Source organism: Lontra canadensis, unplaced genomic scaffold (assembly GCF_010015895.1).
Source record: "Lontra canadensis isolate GAN:19392208 unplaced genomic scaffold, GSC_riverotter_1.0 scaffold40, whole genome shotgun sequence".
Classification (NCBI taxonomy): domain Eukaryota; kingdom Metazoa; phylum Chordata; class Mammalia; order Carnivora; family Mustelidae; genus Lontra; species Lontra canadensis.
The window spans coordinates 1,338,801-1,359,886 of NW_022631034.1; the positions used below are offsets into that span (position 1 = coordinate 1,338,801).

Below are 21,086 nucleotides of genomic sequence, written 5' to 3' on the forward strand. Positions count from 1 at the left end.
ATACATATCTTTGTAATTGTTATATCTTCTTTATGAATTGAATCTTTTATCAATATGTAATATTCTTGGGGCAGCTGGGTGGCTCAGTGGGTGAAGCCTCTACCTTCGGCTCAGGTCATGACCTCAAGGTCCTGGGATCGAGCCCCACATCAGGCTCTCTGCTCGGCAGGGAGACTGCTTCCCCCACCCCCATCGCCTTCCTCTCTGCCTACTTGTGATCTCTGTCTGTCAAATAAATAAATAAAATCTTAAATATATATACTTAAATACATATATTTAAGATTTTATTTATTCTATTTTATTATTTATTTATTATATTTTATTTAATAGTATATTTATATATTATATTTATATTACAATTATTAATTGTATTATATATAATTATTATATAATTGTAATATAATATATGAATTATATAATATATAATTGTATATAAATATATAAAATATATAATAATTATAATATAAATATAATATATAAAATATATAAATATAATATAAATATATAATATATATAAATATATAAATTATGTATAAATCTGCTTTTTCATTGGAGAGTTTATCTATTTATTCAAAGTAATTATTCTTCAGAAAGGACTTCTGCCATTTTTGTCTTCTTCATGTCTTATGTCTTTGTTCCTCAATTCTTCCATTACTGTCTTTTGTGTTTACTTGATTTTTTATAGTGTTCTGCTTTGATTCCTAATTTTCTTTTTTGAAAATTTTAACTTATTTTCTTGGTGATTACTTTAGAGATTACAATCAATTTCTTAAAAATTTAACAATCTATTGTGAATTACTGCTACCTTACTTTAGTAGTGTACGGGAACTCCTATACAGCTCTATCACACTCACTTTATGTTGATGGCACAAATTATATCTTTATACACTGTGTGCCTATTACTATAGATTTATAATTATTGTTTTATGTACTTATTTTAAATTATATTGCAAAAAATAGAGGAGAGATAAACCAAAATTATAATACTGCTTTTGTATTTATCTATGTAGCTACCTTTACCAGTGTCCTTTGTTTCTTCATGTCTTCAAGTTACTGTCTGTGGTGTCCTTTCATTTCTGCCTTAAGGACTCCCTTTAGTATTTCTCATAAGTATTTAGTATTTCTCATATTCTACTCTATTTGTGCTGAATTGCCTTAGCTTTTGTTATCTGGGGAAATCTTAAATTTCTCCTTCATGGGAATATATTTAATCTTAATTATTTTATATAATTTCTCCATCATTAGAATTATTTGAAGGATATAGAATTCTTGGTTGACAGTTTTCTCTTTCATCTCTTTAAGTATGGCATCCCAATGATCTCTGGACTCCATGGTTTCTGCTGAGAAATTGGGTGTAATCCTACTGAGGATTCCTTATATGTAATAAGTCCCTTTTCTTTTGCTGCTTTCAAATTCCCTTTTAACACTTAATTATAAGATCTCTTTATTGTTTTTGGAGCTTATTGAGCATCTCAGACATGCAGATTCATGACTTTTTTCGAATTTTGGGAGTTTTTTGGACATTATTTCCTCAAATGTTTTTTGTTTACTTTTATTTTTTTTTCTTCTACCATTCTGAAATTCCCTTTATGTTTATGTTGGTATGGTTGGTGGGGCTCCATAGGTCCTTTGAGCTGTGTTCATTTTTATTATTCTTCTTTTTGCTTCTCAGACTGGAATATTTTTATTGACCTTTCTTTTAAGAATTGCTGATTTTTTTCTTCTGCCTGCTCAAATCTGCTCTTCATACCTCTAGTGAGTTTTTCCATTTCAGTTATTATACTTTTAATCTCAAGAATTTGTTTGGTTTCTTTTTATTCCTATTCTTTATTTGTTTGTACATCATTCTGGTTTGCTTTAGCTTTTTGTCCACAGTTTCCTTTAGCTTTATCAGAATATATAATACAATTGATAAAAAGTTTTTGGCTGATAAATGCAATGTCTGTATTTCCACAGGGAGTTTCTGTTGATTTCTTATTTAAACAGGCTATGCTTTCTTATTTCTTTCTGTCCTTTGTAAATTTTTTTTTCTTTCTTTTTTTTTTTTTTTTGAGAACTGAACAGTTTGAATATAATAATGTGGCAACTCTGGAAATCAGATTCTTCTTGGTCCTTGGGTTTTGTTTTTGTAGTTTTCTGTGAGTCCTAGTTGTTTGTTTCCTTAGTGGTGTTTCTAAGCTATTTTTATAAAGACTGTATTCTTTGTTACTATCATCTTAGAAGTGTTTGCTTTTTGGCTTTTGGTCAGCAGGTGTCCTGACAGAGATTTCCTTGAGCAACTGAATTTCTCTCCCCATCAGAAAAAAAAAAGAGAGCAAAGAGAAAAGAAAAAGAGAAAAAAAGAACAAAACAAAAAAACAAAGGGGAAAAAAACTCCCAGTCTTTGTAGATTGTAGATAGTGTTAAGGTGTTCTTTTAATGCTTAGCCAGACTGTTTACAACTATGCCTTAGCCTTCACTTCCTGTTTGTACTGAGCCTAGAGATCAGCCAGAGGTGAAAGATTAGGATCTTTTCAAGTCTTTTCTGAGCATGCATCCTGCCCTAGGCATGCACAGGACTCTCTAAATTTCCCTATATATGCAAGCCTCTTTCAATATCTTAATTTCCTAAAGAAACTCCCTCCCTAGCTTTTTCTCTCAGGGTTTTAGTGTGTTTCTTGTTTGACTCCATTGTATTCTCTTGCCTCTAAGAGAGCTGAGCTGTTCATTTGCCTTTCAGTATTTGTGAAGAATGCAGTATGCACAGCGGCTTTACCACCTGAGAGTGCTGAATTTAAAAATAATAATAATAAGACAAGTGCTCTGTGTCAGTCCTTCAGGTAACTCCTAGACAGGTTGAAACAGAGAAATCAACTCCGTTAAGAATAAAGTCTGCTTTGCTCCTTCTGGAACCAGAGGCCAGGGTCTCAAACTGGGATAGCAGACTGCTGTCTTTAAGACCACCACCACATTTGTAAGGGGAATATGGCAAGAGCTTTCCTACTAATTATAATTAAGATGCCAAAAGCTTTCCTACTAATTATAAGTTGCCTTTTTTTTTAAATTTAGTACTTGCTTAGAAGTTTGTCTATTTTAATCTTTCAGAAGAACTAGCTTATAGTTTTGCTGAACAACAAAGGCCATTAAAAATTAAAAACTTTCTTTTAATTACTTTTGGCCCTACTTCACAGATTGTTGGCTATGCAGGGTTATTAATTAATAAACACTGAAAGACAGTAAGTGTAATAAAGGACACAGGCTCTAGAACCAGACTGTCTAAGGGTATTACTGTGTACCGTAATAGCTGAGTGACTTCAGCAAGTTGGCTAACTTCTCTTTGCTTCTTTCTTCCTCCAAAATGGAAAGTAACAATAGTACCTATCTCATAGGGTTGTGGTGAGAATTAAACCAGTTAATATAAGTGAAAGGCCTAGAATGGCACCTGGCACATTTTAAATGTTATTAGTTATGGTTGATACTCTGTAATAGTAAGCAGGCAGTTTCTCCAAACATTTCATAAACAGTTGAAGAGTATAAAATTCTATAATAGAGTTTCTCTAAAAATCAAAATTGATAATTATGTCATCTAAATATTTCATATTTGTATTTATTACTCATTATTTGTCAAATTCTAAAAGCTGTAGATTACAGTATCCAGCTATTATTGTGATTTGGCCAAAGTATTTCTATTTTTGCTTTGTATGTTTCAACATTAATTTCTTAATTGACAGACTCAAAGAATGTTCATTAAAATATGGTCATTTATCAAGCAGAATAAAATATAAATTACCTTTGTCTTCCTTTACGATTTTGTCACATTGAACCTCTTTATTCTTTGGAGCTCCATTAATAGTCTGCATCATCCTTTCAACATATAAGTCATTGCCTAATCTATTTCTACAGAGGGTCTCATAAGTCCTGTTTCTCCGACTATAAAAAACAAAGTATATTTGACTCATTAATAAAAATTATTACCACAGATCTTTCTTCTTTATATTATGCTTTCTCTTTCAAATTAACTTCTTTAATGTGGATTGCACCAAACATGAAGTGAGAGTTTAAAAAACCCTTTAAGGAAAGACTGCACTAAATCACCTCCAAAGGATTCTATTTACTGTACCTCCCAGCATCCCTAATACTGTCAGTGCCCACCAACAATATGCTAGCACTATCTCCAGATAGGTTTTAAGAACTTTGTTGTAAACACTGAAAACTACACATTTCCCTTAAGGTACCACTTTTGTGTCATCCTGTAGGTTTTCTTTTCATAATTATTTAATTCTGAGTATTTCTTAAATTTCTATTATGGTTTCTTCTTTGATTCATGAGGAATTTAGAAAATGTGCTTTGTAACTTCCAAATGTGTATGTGAATATGTATCTGTGTTTTTATTGAGGTTTATGTTATTAATTTTTAATTTAATTCCATTTGTGGCCAGAGTATTTAGTTTGTATGGTACTATTTCTTTGAAATTTTTGAAACCTTGATTCATGGCCTTCTGCATGGATGATTTTTATAAATGTTCTGTGGGTGTTTGAAAAGAGTGTATGGTCTCTAATTGTTGAATGAAGAGTTGTGATCATTAAATTATGTTTCTGGTCCAAATTTTCAATATCTATGTGAATTTTTTATCTGGTTGACATAAAGTAATTAAGAGAGGCATGTTTAAATCTCCTACCTTAGTAGGATACTTACCAAGTTTTTAATTTGTGCTTCATATATGTTGAGGTTACTTTATTAGGAATATTTAAGATTGAAATTATTTTTACCTTCCTGTCATTATGAAGTGAACTTCTTTGCCCCAATAATGCTGTTGGTTTAATTGTTTCTCTGCGGATGATATGCCTTTTCTTTCTTTTTTTCTTCTGTTTTTAAAATCTTTTAATATTTGATATCTTGGACTATCAGTACAATGTGTTGAATCCACTTCATTTTTGTGCATTTTTTTTTTAAATTTATTCCTGTTTCTGTGACATGGTGTCTTTTAAGAGCTTGGGAAAGTCCTTACCCACTCTTTTTGAATAGTTCCCCTCCTCCATTCTTCCTATTTTGATTTTTTGAAACTAACCAGATGCATGTTAGACCTTTATTCTATTGTTGATGTCTTTATCTTCTCTTTCATACTTTATATCACATTTTCTCTCCAGACCTTTATTCTATTGTTGATGTCTTTATCTTCTCTTTCATACTTTATATCACATTTTTCTATAATTTATCCAGATCTATATTTCAATTGATTAAATCTCTGTTCAATTGCCTTGTTTAAATTTAACATTTACTTTTTAATCTCAATAATTATATAAGTATACTTTATTTTACAGTTATTTTTAGATGTTTTTACAAATATGAGTCATCATTTTGATAGTTTCTTAATGTTAGTACGGTGTTAACTTTATCTTTTATTTAAATATTTCACACATATTCTATATTCTATATCTCATAATATAGCCCTATTAAAATCTCATTATCCACAGATCTCATGATGTAAATCTAGGGTTTGTTATTGCTTTAATTCTCATTCATAATGGCTTCTTTATTGGTTTGGTGTATTTTTACCAAACTCAAGCTGAGGGAATCTTAAAAGTCTAAATAGGATATGATTTCCTCCAGAGAAAATTCATGTTTGCTTAAGATAGTAGCTATGAGACCTAGGATTGCTTGAGATAACTGAAATCCTTTTAAGGGTCGTTGATTAATACAAAAATATCTCTTTCAGTTATCTCAATTTGCCAGGGACCAAAGATTTTAATAGACTCTAGATCCATGTGGTAATTTTAACATTTGCTCCTAGTATCTCTCCCTCTCTGATTTCAGATCGTTTATTTATCCATTTGCTATTCTTTACTTTCCTTTTTTTGATGTTAAGAGCTTACCCTTATGTCTTATGAGCTTCAAAGAATGTTATTCAGGATCTACTTGTACCATATTTTGAAGCCCAAAAAAATTCTAGGTCATTTTATATTTGGATAAGAAAAATGCCCTAAAAATATTTTAATGATGGATTTTTTAGTACTATTAATCATATTCAAAGTATATTTGAATCTAAATAATCTGAATAACTATCAATAATCTATTTTTAGTAGCTAAATTAATTTCAGACAGAGCAGACTTCAGAGCAAAGCAAATTACCAGAGAAAAGAGGGGCATTACATAATGATAAAAAGGTCAATTCCCCAAAAAAATGCGTAACAATCCTTCATGTGTATGTATTTAACAACAAAATTTCAAAATACACAAGGCAAAAACTAAAGACCTATTTAAATTAATTAATAAGGAGAAATGGAAAATCTGCTCTAATACAGTAAATTCAGTTATTTTCCCATTACATATTTTCCTTCTTAAGTTTTCAATATAAAAATGTCAGTCCTTTCTTTTTAAACTGGACATAATTTATACAAGCATAAAAGAAAAAATCATCAAAATATATATTGAAACTTGGAAGCTTCTTTTATTTCTTTTATTATTTGATTTAGTAGTTTACCTACTTTTTGAAGAACAAGGTAAAGCTATGGGTTCTTCCTCCAGAAAAGAAGTACATACAACATAAATACTTTACATATCACTTCATAGGGCACATAAATAACTTTATATATAATTTCACCAAGCACATATGCCACCACTATTTATCCAGGAATCCCCAAAAACAGAAACAAGGATAAGAACCTCTGACTTAGCACTTAAATTACAGAAGCAAATAGACAATTGAGCCATACGTACATGACCTTCACAGCTTCTTCAGATTCCACAGAAACCATGACTGTTGGTAGGTTAAAAAACCTCAGTGTTTCTGTCTCTGTGAGTATTATCTCTATAGTCTTCTGTAGGTCTTCTTTTGTTACAATTTTTTCAGGTGTTGCCCTCACAACTCGTAAATCTAAAATACATGACTTAATAAAAATCATTTACTAATTGCTATTTTTAATTTTCATTTTACCAAAGTATCATGATGGGTCATGCATTGGAGGTGGCTTTATGTGGTCAAAGAACAGACCATGTTGTGAGATGTATTCAATCCCTCTGACGCTGGGAGAGATTATGATAACAATCATATCCTCCAGTCTCCCTCTGAGAGGATGATCTTCCCTGCTGCTGCAGACACTGCGGATTGCCTAAGTTTTCATTGCTAAGGCTTTCTTCCTTCCCTTGCTCTTTCCATGAAGAAAATCAAGTGTTTAGCTTTCTTAGCCTCTCTTGAAGCTAGAGGTGACCATGTGACAGAGCTCTGATCAATGAGAGAACAGTGGAAATATATAGGAAAGAAGGCGGCTCCTGGGGAAACTTTTACTTTCCTGATAAATAAGGGTGACATGACTGAAGCTACCGCCTTTCTCCCTCTTTCTGCCTCGAATGTGGATATAATACCCACAGCTGGGGCAGATATTTTGAGACCATGGAGCAAAAAGCAAAAAGCAAGAAGTGAAAAGAAAAGTTTTAAGGAAAGAGAATTAGCAGAGCTGCCAATCAAAAGTCTGACAGTCAAGACACAAAATCAAATTCAAAAGTATTGACCTTTCAAGTTCTTTTAATGTGAGAAAAATAGGTGATAGTTTAAGCTAATGTAGTTGGGTATTCTCTTACTTGTTGTCAGAGCATTGTTATTACATATCTTAACACCAAAGACTCTCTCAAGCACTTTCCCAACCTTATGAATACTTTCATCAACCCTTCATTATCATCTCAGAGGAAAGAGACACCCTTACTGCACTCCGAGGCAAATGTTCTTTAGGTAGGTACCTATTTCTTCCAGCACTTTTGATCAGCCATTATTTTGTCATTCTTATATCTTCATTTTCATAACCGTTTATCTCATGTTTTATGCTCTGCCCGGAAGGAGCAACTCCTATTTGTTCTCCTGACAAATTACCAATCACCTTTAAAAACCCAATTCAAAAGTCTATAATGTTCTCTATGAATTCTTTTTCTTTCCCCACCTTCAAGATGTTAATCTTCACATTCAAAGTGCTCCCATTACATTGGCATATGTCCTATTAGGACACTGATCACAATGTATCAGAAGGACTTGCCTCCTGAGTTAAAAGCACTCCTAAGGCTGGGTGGTGCCAGTGAGTCACCCTGGAAACTTGAACGCTACCTTGGTAATTTTCATGTAGCTACTCCTCAGTCCAGCCTTTGGGCATCATTATCATAGTTCTTTTATCTCAAGTACCTGACAAATCATAAGCATATTTGCTAAGGAAATAATGGGGTGTTACTGAAACAAATGACATTATTTTCATTACCTGTAAAACTAGTCAGTTTTTCCCGTCTGTAGGATGGTTCTTCGAGGTCTTCTGCTATTGAGTCAGTAGTAGATAAACTTGATTTAGAAACTGTACTACTTCCTAAAACTGACCTTTAATAATGAAAAACATTACTCATTTATTTAGGTATTCTTATGGGTAATTAAATATATAAATAAAAACATTATCATAGTGAGAAATCAAATATAATATCATCATGTAAGAAACGCTGATAAAAACAGACTACTTCTTGAAACAGAGTTGGTTTGTAGTGCTCCTTAAGTAAAAAGTCATTATAAATATATTTTAGAGAGAAAACATGTCAAACCGATGTCCAAAGTCCTTTGATGGATTCCCAATATATTTAGAATAAAAAGCTAAAATACAGTCTACCTATCCAGTCTCTCCATCTCCATTATCACTCTTCCCCTGCCCCACTTTTCCTCAATCTTGTGGTGCTCTCCTATTTTAGAGTCTCAGCCTAGAACCTCCTTTCATTTTTCACCAATTTTCTGCTCATCATTCAAATTCCATCTTAAATGTGATTTTTTCAATTTTATAAAGGTCCTCTCAAGATTTAATTAAAAGAAAATCTATATACTGGTTGGGAAATCAACAAACAAAAGAATACAAAAACAATTTCCTTGAACAATGAACTTAGTATTACTTCATGATATTATATACCTTTTTTTCCTTTTCTATTTATAAGTCCAACTGTCCTCCAAAAGGAGAGGTTCAGTTTACAGGAATATTATTTGTTGTGTGGAGCACTGCTATGACTACTCTGTGTAAATCTGGAGGCAGACTCTCGAACAGCATATTTTCTCTTAAATTTTGTGCTTAGTTAACATCTGGAACTTTTAATTTGTCAGATTGAAAATTACACATTCAAATATTTCCCCATAATCTTTAGATTTAGATTATTTTAGGACATCATGTTTTATTATTGCGAAGACTCTGAACTTCTCCACTGTAAGCATTCGAAAAATTTCAGTAATGTGTCTACATAATACATGCGTAACATTTCATTTAAAAAAAAAATGATGAAACAGAAGAGAAATCAAACCCTAGGAGAAGAGGGATTTGCAGGGAAGAATGGAGTTGGGGGCCACAGAAAAGGAAAGCTACTTCTTCCCATCAATTGCAACAGAGAAGAAACTGAAGAAGTATGTCTGTGGGTATGTGATGCTAGCCCCACCTTTTGGTTCCTCAGGAAATCTTGAGTAAAATCTACATATATCGCTCACAAAGGTTTTGGTGTATCAGGGAACTCTTAAGTCATGCAAAGCTCTACATCTAAGTAAAACATGAGGGGAACACCAAGATGGCACACTAATGTAGAGTGGAGTTGGGAGTCTGAAGACAACTGACTTCTAAGTTACATATATGCAACTGAAATAAAAAGACAGTACATATGATATAAAAAAGAACAAAAGAATAGTATACCCTACCTTGTAAACTGCCCTAACATACTAGGATTTATTGTATTCTGATACAGGCTATAGGAGGATATATATTCTGATCCATATGATCCTTCTTGTGATGTAAATAGTTTATTTGGCTTTGCTGTTGCCATATGTGGGTCTTGTTGGTAAAGAGGTCGGGGAGTAACATCAACTCCAAGTGCATTAATTACCTGTGGAAAGTGGTTATTTAAAATGAAATAAGTTAAAAAAGGGGTGGGGATGTTTCTGAATAATAGGTCCTAGAAAATTATATTAGTTATAACATTTCTTTCATTTCTGATTTTATTTATTTGAACCTAATTTTATTTGAATTCCTTCTTCTTCTTTTCTTGGTGAATATAGTTAAAGATTTGTCAATTTTGGTTCTTTTAGTTTTACTGGTCTTCCCTATTATCTTTTCTGTCCCTATTTCATTTGTTTCTGTTCTAATCTGTTATTTCTTTCCTTCCACTAACTTTGGGCTTCATTTTCTTTTTCTAGTCCTTTGAGGTACAAAATTAAGTTGTTTGAGACTCTTTGTTTCTTGAGGTAAGTATTTATCTCTAAGAACTTCCCCTTTAGAATTGTTTATGCTGCATCCCACAAATTTTGGTACATTTATTTTCTTTTTTTAAAATTTAATTTATTTTTTAAATTTCTTTTCAGTGTTTCAGAATTCATTGTTTATGCACCACACCCTGTGCTCCATGCAATACATTCCTTCCATAATACCCACCAGACTCACCCAAACCCCACCCCCCCCCAAAACCCTCAGATTGTTTTTCAGAGTCCACAGTCTCTCATGGTTTGTCTCCCCCTCCAATTTCCCCCAACTCCCTTCTCCTCTCCATCTCCCCATATCCTCTGTGTTATTCCTTATGCTCCACAAATAAGAGAAACCATATGATAATTCTGTCTCAAGGTATTTTTTTCTCTTTTGATTTCTTCTTTGACCCATTAGTTACTCAGTAGCATATTGTTTAATCGCCACATTATTTTTGAGCTTTCCAGTTTTCTTTCTGTTATTAATGTCTAGTTCCCTAACACTGTGGCTGGAAAAGATGCTTGATATGGTTTCAATTCTCTTCAATTAATTAAGACACATTTTGTGGCCTAACATATGTGCTATCCTGGAAAATGTTCCATGTGTATTTGAGAAGAATCTGTATTCTGTTGCTTTTGGTTGGTATCAACCTTTCTGAGCCTCTATTCATTTTCTTCATTCTTTTTTTCCACTATGTTTTTGGCTTATGTAATCTCTATAGACCTATTCTCAAGTTGGCTAATTCTTCCTTCTGTCAATTAAAATCTATTATTTAGCTTCTCTAGTGAATGTTTAAAGTTTTGATTACTGTGCTTTTCAAAGCCAGAATTTCCATTTGGTTCTTTTTTATAATTTTTTTTGGTGCAACCCAGAAACTTCATTTTAATTTTAATTGAGATATAACTGACACATAAGTATCCATTTTAGGTGTACAACATAATAATTTGACATATGTGTATATTACAAAATGATTACAATAATAAATTTATATAAAATCCATCACCTCAGGGGCACCTGGGTGGCTCAGTCGGTTAAACATCCAACTCTTGGTTTTGGTTCATGTCATGATCTCATGAGTTATGAGACTGAGCCCCATACAGGGCTCCATGCCCAGCAGGGAGTCTACTTGGGGAGTTTCTCTCTTTGCCCCTCTCCCACTCACTTGCTCTCTCTCTAAAATAAATAACAAATCTTTAACCAAAATAAATTAAAATCCATCACCTCACATAGTTAAACAAAATTATTTTTTGTTATGATCTTATTAAAATCTTTTTTAAGATTTTATTCATTTGTTTTAGAGACAGAGAGCATTCGGGGAGGGGCAAAGGGAGAAGAGAATCCTAAGTAAACTCTATACTGAGTGGGGAGCCTGATGTGCGCCTGATCCCAGGACCTTGACACCAAGATCTGAGCCAAAACCAAGAGTCGGATGCCCAAGCAACTGTGCTACCCAGGCGACCCATGATGAGAACTTTTAAAATCAATTTTCTCAGGAATTTTCAAATATGCAATGTAGTATTTTTTTCAAGTTTTTATTTAAATTCTAGTTAGTTAACATACATTGTAACATTAGCTTCAGGTGTACAGTATAGTGATTCAATACTTCGAAGTAATACCTGGTGCTCATTTACCAGTACACTACTTAATCCCCATTACCTATTTAACCTATCACCCCACTGATCTCCCCCTGGTAACCATCAGTTTGTTCTCTATAGTTCAGAGTCTGTTTCTTGGGTGGCCTCTCTCTTTTCTTCCCCCTCATTTATTCATTTATTTTGTTTCTTAAATTCCAAATATGAGTGAAATCATATGGTATTTGTCTTTCACTGACTGACCTATTTCACTTAGCATAATACTCTGTAGCTCTAACCATGTTGTTGCAAATGACTAGATTTCACTATTCGTATGGCTGAGTAATACTCCATTGTATACATATATACACCACATCTTCTTTATCCATTCTTCAGTCAATGGACACTTGGGCTGTCTCCATAATTTAGCTATTGTAGATAATGCTGCTATAAACGCTGGGGTGCATGTATCTCTTCTACTTGGTATTTTTCTATTCTTTGGGTAAATACCTAGTAGTGCAATTGCTGGATTATAGGGTAGGTCTATTTTTAACCTTTTGGGGAAGGTCCATATTGTTTTCCAGAGTTGTTGCACCAGTTTGCATTTCCAACAGCACAAGAGGGTTCCCCTTTCTCCACATACTTGCCAACAATAGTTGTTCCTTATATTGTTGATTTTAGCCATTCTGACCGGGTGAGGTAGTATCTCATTGTAGCTTGATTTGCATTTCCCTGATGATCAGTGATGTTGAGCCTCTTTATTGATGTTTTCTGAATTGGGTGTGACAGTTATCATACATCTTTTTACTTCTTTAATCATGGTCTCTTTAGTTCTATGCTGGGAAATAAACTGAGGGATTTAGAAGGGAGAAGGTGGGGGGATGAGTGAGCCTGGTGATGGGTATTAAGGAGGGCAGGGATTGTATGGAGCACTGGGTGTTATATGCAAACAATGAATCATGGAACACTACATCAAAAACTAATGATGTACTGTAACGGTGACTAACATAACACGATTTTAAAAAGGGGGGGCAGCGGGGAGGGAGAGGGATAAACAGTCTGAGCTAAGCATGGAGCCAGACTTGGGGCTCTACCCCTGGACCCTGAGATCGTGACTTGAGCCAAAACCAAGAGTTGGATACTTAACCAACTGAGCCAACCAGGCACCCCTTTTCTAGGAGTTTTATAGTTCTAGCTGTAAGAACGTGATACATTTGGAGTTATTTTTTTATATAAGCATCCTACATAATTCTTTTGCATGTAGATATCCAATTTTTCCAACACCTTTGTTGAAAAGACTGTCCTTTCTCCATTGCATAGAATTAACATCTTTGTTAAAAATCATTTTTTAATGATTTTTATGATTTTAATGATTTTAATGAGGGGCGCCTGGGTGGCTCAGTGGGTTAAAGCCTCTGCCTTCGGCTCAGGTCATGATCCTGGGGTCCTGGGATCAAGCCCCGCATTGGGCTCTCTGCTTAGCAGGGAGCCTGCTTCCTCCTCTCTCTCTCTCTCTGCCTGCCTCTCTGTCTACTTGTGATCTCTGTCTACCAAATAAATAAATAAAATCTTTAAAAAAAAAATCATTTGAAATTGTAAGGGGTTATTTCTGGGCCCTCTATCCTATTCCATTGATCCAAATATCTGTCTTTATGCTAGTCGTGCACTGTATTAATTAGCACAGCTTCATAGTAAGTTTTGAAATCAGGACGTGTGAGACCTTCCACTTTGTGATTCTTTTCCAAGACTGTTTCGACTATTTGGGGTCTCTTAATATTCCATATGAATTTTAGGACAGATTTTATTTCCACAAAAAATGTTATTGGGATTTTGATATGGATTGCATTGACTCTGTATCTTGTTTTGGGTACTAATAGTATCTGAAGAAATATTCTAATGTAGGGATGCCTGGGTGGCTCAGTGCATTAAGCCTCTGCCTTCCGCTCAGGTCATGATCTCAGGGTCCTGGGATCAAGCCCTGCATTGGGCTCTCTGCTCAGCAGGGAGCCTGCTTCCCCCTCTCTCTCTGCCTGCCTCTCTGCCTACTTGTGATCTCTCTCTCTGTCAAATAAATAACTGAAATCTTTTAAAAGAAATATTCTAATGTATAAACAATGGATGTTTTCCCATTTATTATTGTTTTCTTTCATTTCTCTCAGCAATATTTGTAGTTATCAGTGTACAAGTCTTTGACTTCCTTAGTTAAGTTTATTCCTAAGTATTTTATTCTTTTTGATACTATTGTAAGTGGAAATCTTTTTTCTTAATTTTCTTTTTGGATTGTTTATTGCTAGGTATAGAAACACAACTGATTTTTGTGTGTTAACTTTCTATATTACAACTTTGCTGAACTTACTAGTTCTCAGTTTTTGTTTTTGTTTTTAAATGTGGCATCTTTGGGAGTTTTCTACATATAAGATCATGTCATCTGCAAACTGAGATTTATGTTTTCCTTTCTATTTTGGACAGGTTTTATTTCTTCTTCTTCACTAATTGCTCTGGCTAGGACACCCACTACTATGCTGAGAAGTAGCAAAAGTGGGCATCCTTGTGTTGTTTCTGATTTGAGGGGAAAAGCTTTCGGTCTTTCATCACTGAGTTTGACGTTAGTTGTAGTTTTTTCAGAATGCCAGAGAAAATCCTTTTTCAGATTAGCTAAATGTTAAAAAAATTTTTTTTAAATAATGAATGGATATTAAATTTTTTCAAATGCTTTTTCTTTATCTGTTCTTATGATCCCATAGATTCTTCCCTCCCAGTTTATTAATATGGCAAATACTATTGATTTTTAAATGTTGGAACAAACTTGCATGCATTATCTGCAGTTGGTCATGATGCATTCACTATCCCTTCTACATATTGTAATACCATACAATATGTTTGTGTTGTATGTATGCATAACATACACATAATACATAAAATGCATACACTATATGATTGTTATGGTCTGGATGTTTTGTACACCCAAAATTCATGTTGGCTCCCTAATTCCAATGTGATGGTACTGGACGGTAGAACTTTTGAAAAGTAATTAGGTCGTGAAGGTGGAGATCTCATGAATGGAGTTAGTGAGAACCCTTCTGAGAAGAGGCCAGAGAGTTAGCTAAATGTCTTTCCACCATGTGATACATTGGGAATACATTCAGGATACACTGAGAATTTAGCAATCTGCAACCTGGAAAAGGGTCCTCACCAGAACCCAACCATGTTGGCATTCTAATCTTGGGCTTCCAGTCCCAGAACTCTGAGAAGTAAATTTGTTTATAAACCATCCAGTCAAAAAGTACTTTGTTATAGTTGCCTGAGATAATGGTACATGTAATATGTTTGCAAATATACAGCATTCATTTATTAAAATTATATTAGCTGGTTTTCATTTTTTGGCTCTTATAAACAAAGATGCTATAAACATTTGTGTACTAGTTTTTATATAAACATATACTTTCTTTTCTCTTTTATTATTATTTTTTAAAGATTTTATTTATTTCCCAGAGATGGAGAGAGGGAGTACAAGAAGGGGGAGCAGGAGGCAGAGGGAAAAGCAGCCTCCCCACTGAGCAGAGAACCTGACACGGGACTCAATCCCAGGACCCCAGGATCATGAACTGAGCCAAAGGTAGACGCTTAACTGACTGAGCCACCCAGGCACCCCACTTTATTTTCTCTTCAGTAGATACCTAGAAGTGGAATGGCTGGATGGTATAGTAGATATATATTTAACACTGAATAAACTGCCAAATGGTTTTTCATTTTCCATTCCTGCCAGCAGTGTATGAAAATTCTGATTCCTCCACGTACTTGCCCACATTTGGGATGATCAGTCTTATTAATTTTAGCCATTCTAATAGGTGTTCAGCAGTATCTCGGCTTCATTTTGCATTTCCCCAATGACTAATGCTGATCATGTGCTCATTTGCTATCTGTATAAGTACTTTGTTGAAGTATTTGTTCAAATGTTTTGCTCATGGGGTGTCTGGGTGGCTCAGTTGTTAAGTGCCTTCAGCTCAGGCCATGATCTCAGGGTCCTGGGATTCAGACTCGAGTTGGGGCGGGGAGAAGGGGTGACTCTCCTCAGCAGGGAGTGTGCTTCTCCCTCTGTGCTCACTCTCTCTCTCACTCTTTCTCTAGTAAATGAAAACAAATCTTTAAAAAATGTTTTGCTTGTTTTAAAAATTAGGTTGTTTTAGTATTGTTTTGAGAATTATTTATATATTTTGGATACAAGTACTTTATCAGATATATGCTTTATAAATAATCTTCCCCACTGTATGACTTCTTTTTTCATTCTTTTAGCAATGTCTTTCAAAGACCAGAAGCAGCTTTCATTTTGATGGAGTCTGATTTACCAATTTTATCTTTAATGGACTGTGTTTTTTTGTGTCATATCTAGAAGTATCATTGCCTAGCCCATTCAGATTTATATATTACATACTTGTCTGTATATATATTATGAGTAAAGGTTTTAAAAATTCAATTCTTAGTTTTCTAATGAGATAACTAATTTTGTGACAATTTATTTTACCATATTTTCTAGAGTATATTGCAAAAGACAATGGATGTTAGCCTTACTATCTATATTATAGCTAGGTTAGCTATTATTACTACCAGTTCTTAAGGTCATGAGCAGACTTTCCTCACTCCACTCTAATGTTCTCATTATTAGTAATGAATTATAGGAGCCAACAGCAAATATTATGCTGTAAGATATGTTATGTGGTGAAGACTCTAACAAAATCAATATATCGATATTAGAAGTGAGTTGGTTATTTCAAAGCAGCATATTTTCCACCTTTAACATTTCAGTTGAGTTCTTTATGGTGCCATTTTCAAATAAACTCAGAATTCTAAAGAATATTACCTGGGGCACCTGGGTGGCTTAGTGGGTTAAAACCTCCGCCTTCAGCTCAGGTCATGGTCCCAGGGCCCTGGGATCGAGTCCCACATTGGGCTCTCTGCTCAGCGGGGAGCCTGCTTCCCTTCCTCTATCTCTGCCTGCCTCTCTGACTACTTGTGATCTCTGCCTGTCAAATAAATAAATAAAATCTTAAAAAAAAAAAAAAAGAATATTACCTGTATGGGTGTCCTTACGGTGGGCATATTCATTTTTTCTGTTTTTATCTCAGGTAGAACCATCAAGGTTTTTGACATCGCCATTCTGCTTTGGTTTGCACCAAGATATCCTTTTGTTTGCCCTCCTTTTACTGTGTTAGTAAAGCTAATAGATTTCTTTGGCTGTGGGCCAACGCTCCTTTATCAGGAAAAGAAAACATAATACAAAGGATCCATGACTGAAGGAAAACTAACCAACAAGAAAAAAGCAGACTTTCATTTAGAAACATGGAAACAATCTGAACATATAAACAAGAAATAATAATAGTTACTCGAGAGTTCATCCTGTGTAAGCAGAGTTCTAGAATGTTTACCTGCATTATGTCACTTTTGTCTCACAACCTTTAAGAGGCTGCTATAAATATCATTTTATATAAAATCACAGAGGCATAAGAGGGAAATATTCCTCCTAGAGTTGAAATTTGAAGTCAGGCAGTCCAATCCAAAGTCTAAACGGATTTCTCTGGGTCTTAGTTTCCTTATTTGTAAGATGGGGATATTAAATAATGCCTTATTCATGGATTATTATGAGGATTAAATGGATTAATTTGTGCATTATGGTTAGGAAGTCCCTGGCACATAGTAAGCATAAGTCAGCATACAGTATAGCTACATAGGCAGAATGAAGCATGAGTAATAAAACCTGGAAAGAATATTGTGCTCCTGTCTAAACAATTGCATAATAATTTTTAGTAAGAAGAGAAGATAAAATCAAAATGTTTGCATACTGGAGGATAAAAATATTATTTTACTTTTGCATACTCTACAAATTCCTTAACACAAAAACCTACCTTATCATTCCTTAACAGAGTTCTAGTACTCTGATTGTATTATGGATTTCTATTAAAAAAAGGATGATATTCCTTCAGATTATAAAAAGGAAATCTGTTTCCAAAGCAAACATTTTTTTTTTTTATTAATTTTTGATTTTTATTTTAAGTAGGCTCTATACCTAACTTGGGGCTTAACCTCATGACTCTGAGATTAAGAATCATGTGCTCTACTGACTGAGCCAGCTAGGCGCCCCAGACCCCCAAAGAAAACATTTTAAATGATACTTTTACTTTTCAAATCACAAAAGATCAGACAAGAATGAAATATTTTTAAATGACAACCATCAATCCACTTTTCATATTTTATTTTTCTTCATAGCATTTATTACAACTGGATGCTTTTTCCTGTTGATCACTCCTTTACTAGAATATAAGCATCTTCAGGGCAAGAAATCTGTCTTGTTGGGCACCTGGGTGTCTCAGTGGGTTAAAGCCTCTGCCTTCAGCTCAGGTCATGATTCCAGGGTCCTGGGATCGAGCCATGCATCGGGCTCTCTGCTCAGCAGAGAGCCTGCTTCCTCCTCTCTCTCTCTGCCTACCTCTCTGCCTACTTGTGATCTTTATCTGTCAAATAAATAAATAAAATCATAAAAAAAAAAAAGAAATTTGTCTTGTTAATTGCTATATTCCTAGAACCCACAACAGTACCCAGTATAGTGTGGTCACTAAAAAAGCATTTTTTAAATAAATGAATTCCATTCATGTGGCATTTCAAATTTATATTCCTTGAAAGTATTTTACTCTCTCCTCCTTCCTACAATGTCTAAATGACTTTATCTTCGACATCTCTAAGAAAATAAGATCAGGTAAAAATTCCTTAAATTACTTCTCCGTTGTCATTACATTTTTCTATAAACTCATCTAAAATCTACATCAAAATCCTATAAACTCATCTAAATTTATCTTTCTTTCTTCTTTCAGTAAAAGAGTTGCCATTGCTAACTAAGGCTAATCTTTCTACTTCTGCTCTGAAACTTGTCCAGTACTACTTTCTTAGGGACTTTTTTCCATCAATAATTTCCTATCTGCTATAGATTACTTCCTCGAGCATATAATTATGCTCCAGTCATCCCTTCAACTTAAAAATCCTTCCTTTAGTTAGGTCTTCCTCTGTGTGTTACTTTATCTACCCTTCCTTTCATAGTCTAACTCTTTAGTCAATACTACTACTACCTTTTTTTGCTCCATAATTCACAACAGTCTAGTTCCACCTCTCCTCTGCTGCAGAGAGACAACTTTCCTTAAAATCACCTAGACCTTCAACTTGTCAAATCTGAGGGACTCTTTTCAGTATTTATCTTTGTAGCATCTGACAGTTGACCCTTCCCTCTTCTGTGACACCACTATCTCTTATTCTTCAACCTCCTTGGGACCTCTAGCCACCTGATCCTTCCATTTTCTACTAATTAGTACCTTTTAGTTTTCTCTCTTTAATCTAGAATCCACAATTCATCAATTGAGTCACTCTCTTACCATTACCTTCAATTTGTATTTTCTGTCTCCTTGACCTTTTGCCCTCCTATCCTTAAAAAAGCTAGTCTTCCCATTCTATTTTTCCTTTATTAGTTTCCTCTTTTGAAGATTACACTTAGGCTCAAACCTCAGTTATTGGTTTGTTCTCTCTCTCTCTCTCCACACACACAGCACACACTATCCCTGAGTAAATGTAAAAGAACTCATGGTTTCAATGACCACTTATATTCCACTTTCTTATGGCAGTCTACCATAATCACCACCACCTCCTTTCTCCCATTCCCTATTAGATTTTATATCCTTAGTTACCAACACTCTCTCTCTGTCTTGAATACTACTGGCATAATTCCTGAGTATTTCAATATCCATGAAAGTAATCCTTCTAATGCTATGGCTTCTTGGCAACTTGAACCTTTCTCACATACATAAGAGAGAGAGAGTGAGAGAGAGAGAGAGAATGCATGCAAGCTCCTGCGGAGAGGGAGGAAGGGAAGGGAGAGGGAGAGGGAGAATCTTAAGCAGGCTCCATGATCAGCACAGAGCTGAGGCAGGGCTCAATCTTATAACCCTAAGATCATGACCCCAGCCAAAATCAAGAGTTGGATGCTTAACTGATTGAGCCACCCAGGTGCCCCTACACCCTCTTAATACCAATTTCAAACAACTATATTCAATTCCCTTCAACTCCATTATCACCTTCAAACCCTTGAGTCTATCATGTTTACTGCTTCACCCACCCCTCTCATGCAATCTCTTTTCTCCTGCACATAAGGTTAATAAATATAATAGTTAATTAGGCATACCTTGGAGATATTCCAAGTTCAGTTCTCGGCTACCACAATAAAGCAAATATCACAATAAGGTGAGTTAAATAAATGTTTTGGTTTCCCGGTGCATATAAAATTGTGTTTACACTATACTATATTCTATTAAATGTGTAATAGCTTATGTCTAAAACCACAACATACATACCTTAATTAAAATATACTTTAATGCTAAAAAATGCTAATCATCATCTGAGCTTTCAGTGAGCCACAATCACTGAGCACAGTTCACTGTAACAAATATAGTAATAAAAATGTTTGAAATATTGCAAGAATTACCAAAATGTAACATAGCCATGAAGTGAGCAAATGCTGCTTGAAAAATGGTGCCAATAGACTGGCTGGACACAGGGTTGCCACAAACCTTCAATTTGTATAAAACACAGTATCAATAAAGTGCCACTATGAGAAGTGCAATAAAATGAGGTATGCCTGTATTATAATCCTTACACTCTCAGCCTCCTCTTCCTTTTTTAAATTCACTGTATTTGCTGGCAAAACCAAAACTTTGATCAATTCCAGTTATCTTCTTACTTTGAGCCTATACCTGTATATTAACCACATTTCTATCTTCTATAATCTTGGTGCTTTACCATTTGCCACACAAGTTTAGGCCCAATAGGTCTTGTTCTGGACAAATTGATATGCTCAAGTCATTGTGCCTTGGTTTCCTGCCTCCCTTGTTACCCTTTCCCCTCCCAGGGGCACAATTTCCCAATGCAAACCAGTCTATCTCCAACTGCCTCCCTTGTCAGGCTCTCACACTCTGGCCCACTATATACCTTCCCTCATCACCCTATAATCAGGTACCAGACAATTAAGGATGGCTCCTATGTTCCAGAACCCACTGAAATTATTTAAACTAGTCAATCTTAAGCCTGCTTGCCATTCCTGACCTGTACTTTCCCACCAAAACCACAAAAAAGAAAGGCCAACAGTTCCTCCCTTTCTTTCTGCCTGATGGTTGACCCCAGTGCTTCCCCATGAAGTCTGCTGTGGCATTGCCTGCCCTCTCCTCTTGGAAACTATGAGTAATAGATGATTTTTTTCAATGGCAGTCATCTCCTG

The 21,086-nt window shown here is 34.6% G+C and overlaps 1 protein-coding gene across 4 annotated transcripts in view; it reads right to left on the minus strand.

Annotated features, from left to right (window-relative positions):
• WDR78 (WD repeat domain 78) overlaps positions 1 to 21,086 on the minus strand; it is an 86,588-nt gene that overhangs the window by 51,129 nt on the left and 14,373 nt on the right. For 3 of the 4 annotated variants that reach the window (XM_032870046.1, XM_032870044.1, XM_032870043.1), the window contains exons 2-6: positions 16,850 to 17,027; positions 9,671 to 9,855; positions 8,220 to 8,332; positions 6,697 to 6,853; positions 3,770 to 3,909 (exon numbers count right to left, since the gene is read on the minus strand). In XM_032870046.1, the coding sequence (XP_032725937.1) occupies positions 3,770 to 3,909; positions 6,697 to 6,853; positions 8,220 to 8,332; positions 9,671 to 9,855; positions 16,850 to 17,027 (773 nt within the window). The remainder of the gene's footprint in view (positions 1 to 3,769; positions 3,910 to 6,696; positions 6,854 to 8,219; positions 8,333 to 9,670; positions 9,856 to 16,849; positions 17,028 to 21,086) is intronic. The other variant, XM_032870045.1, reaches the window with a different exon arrangement.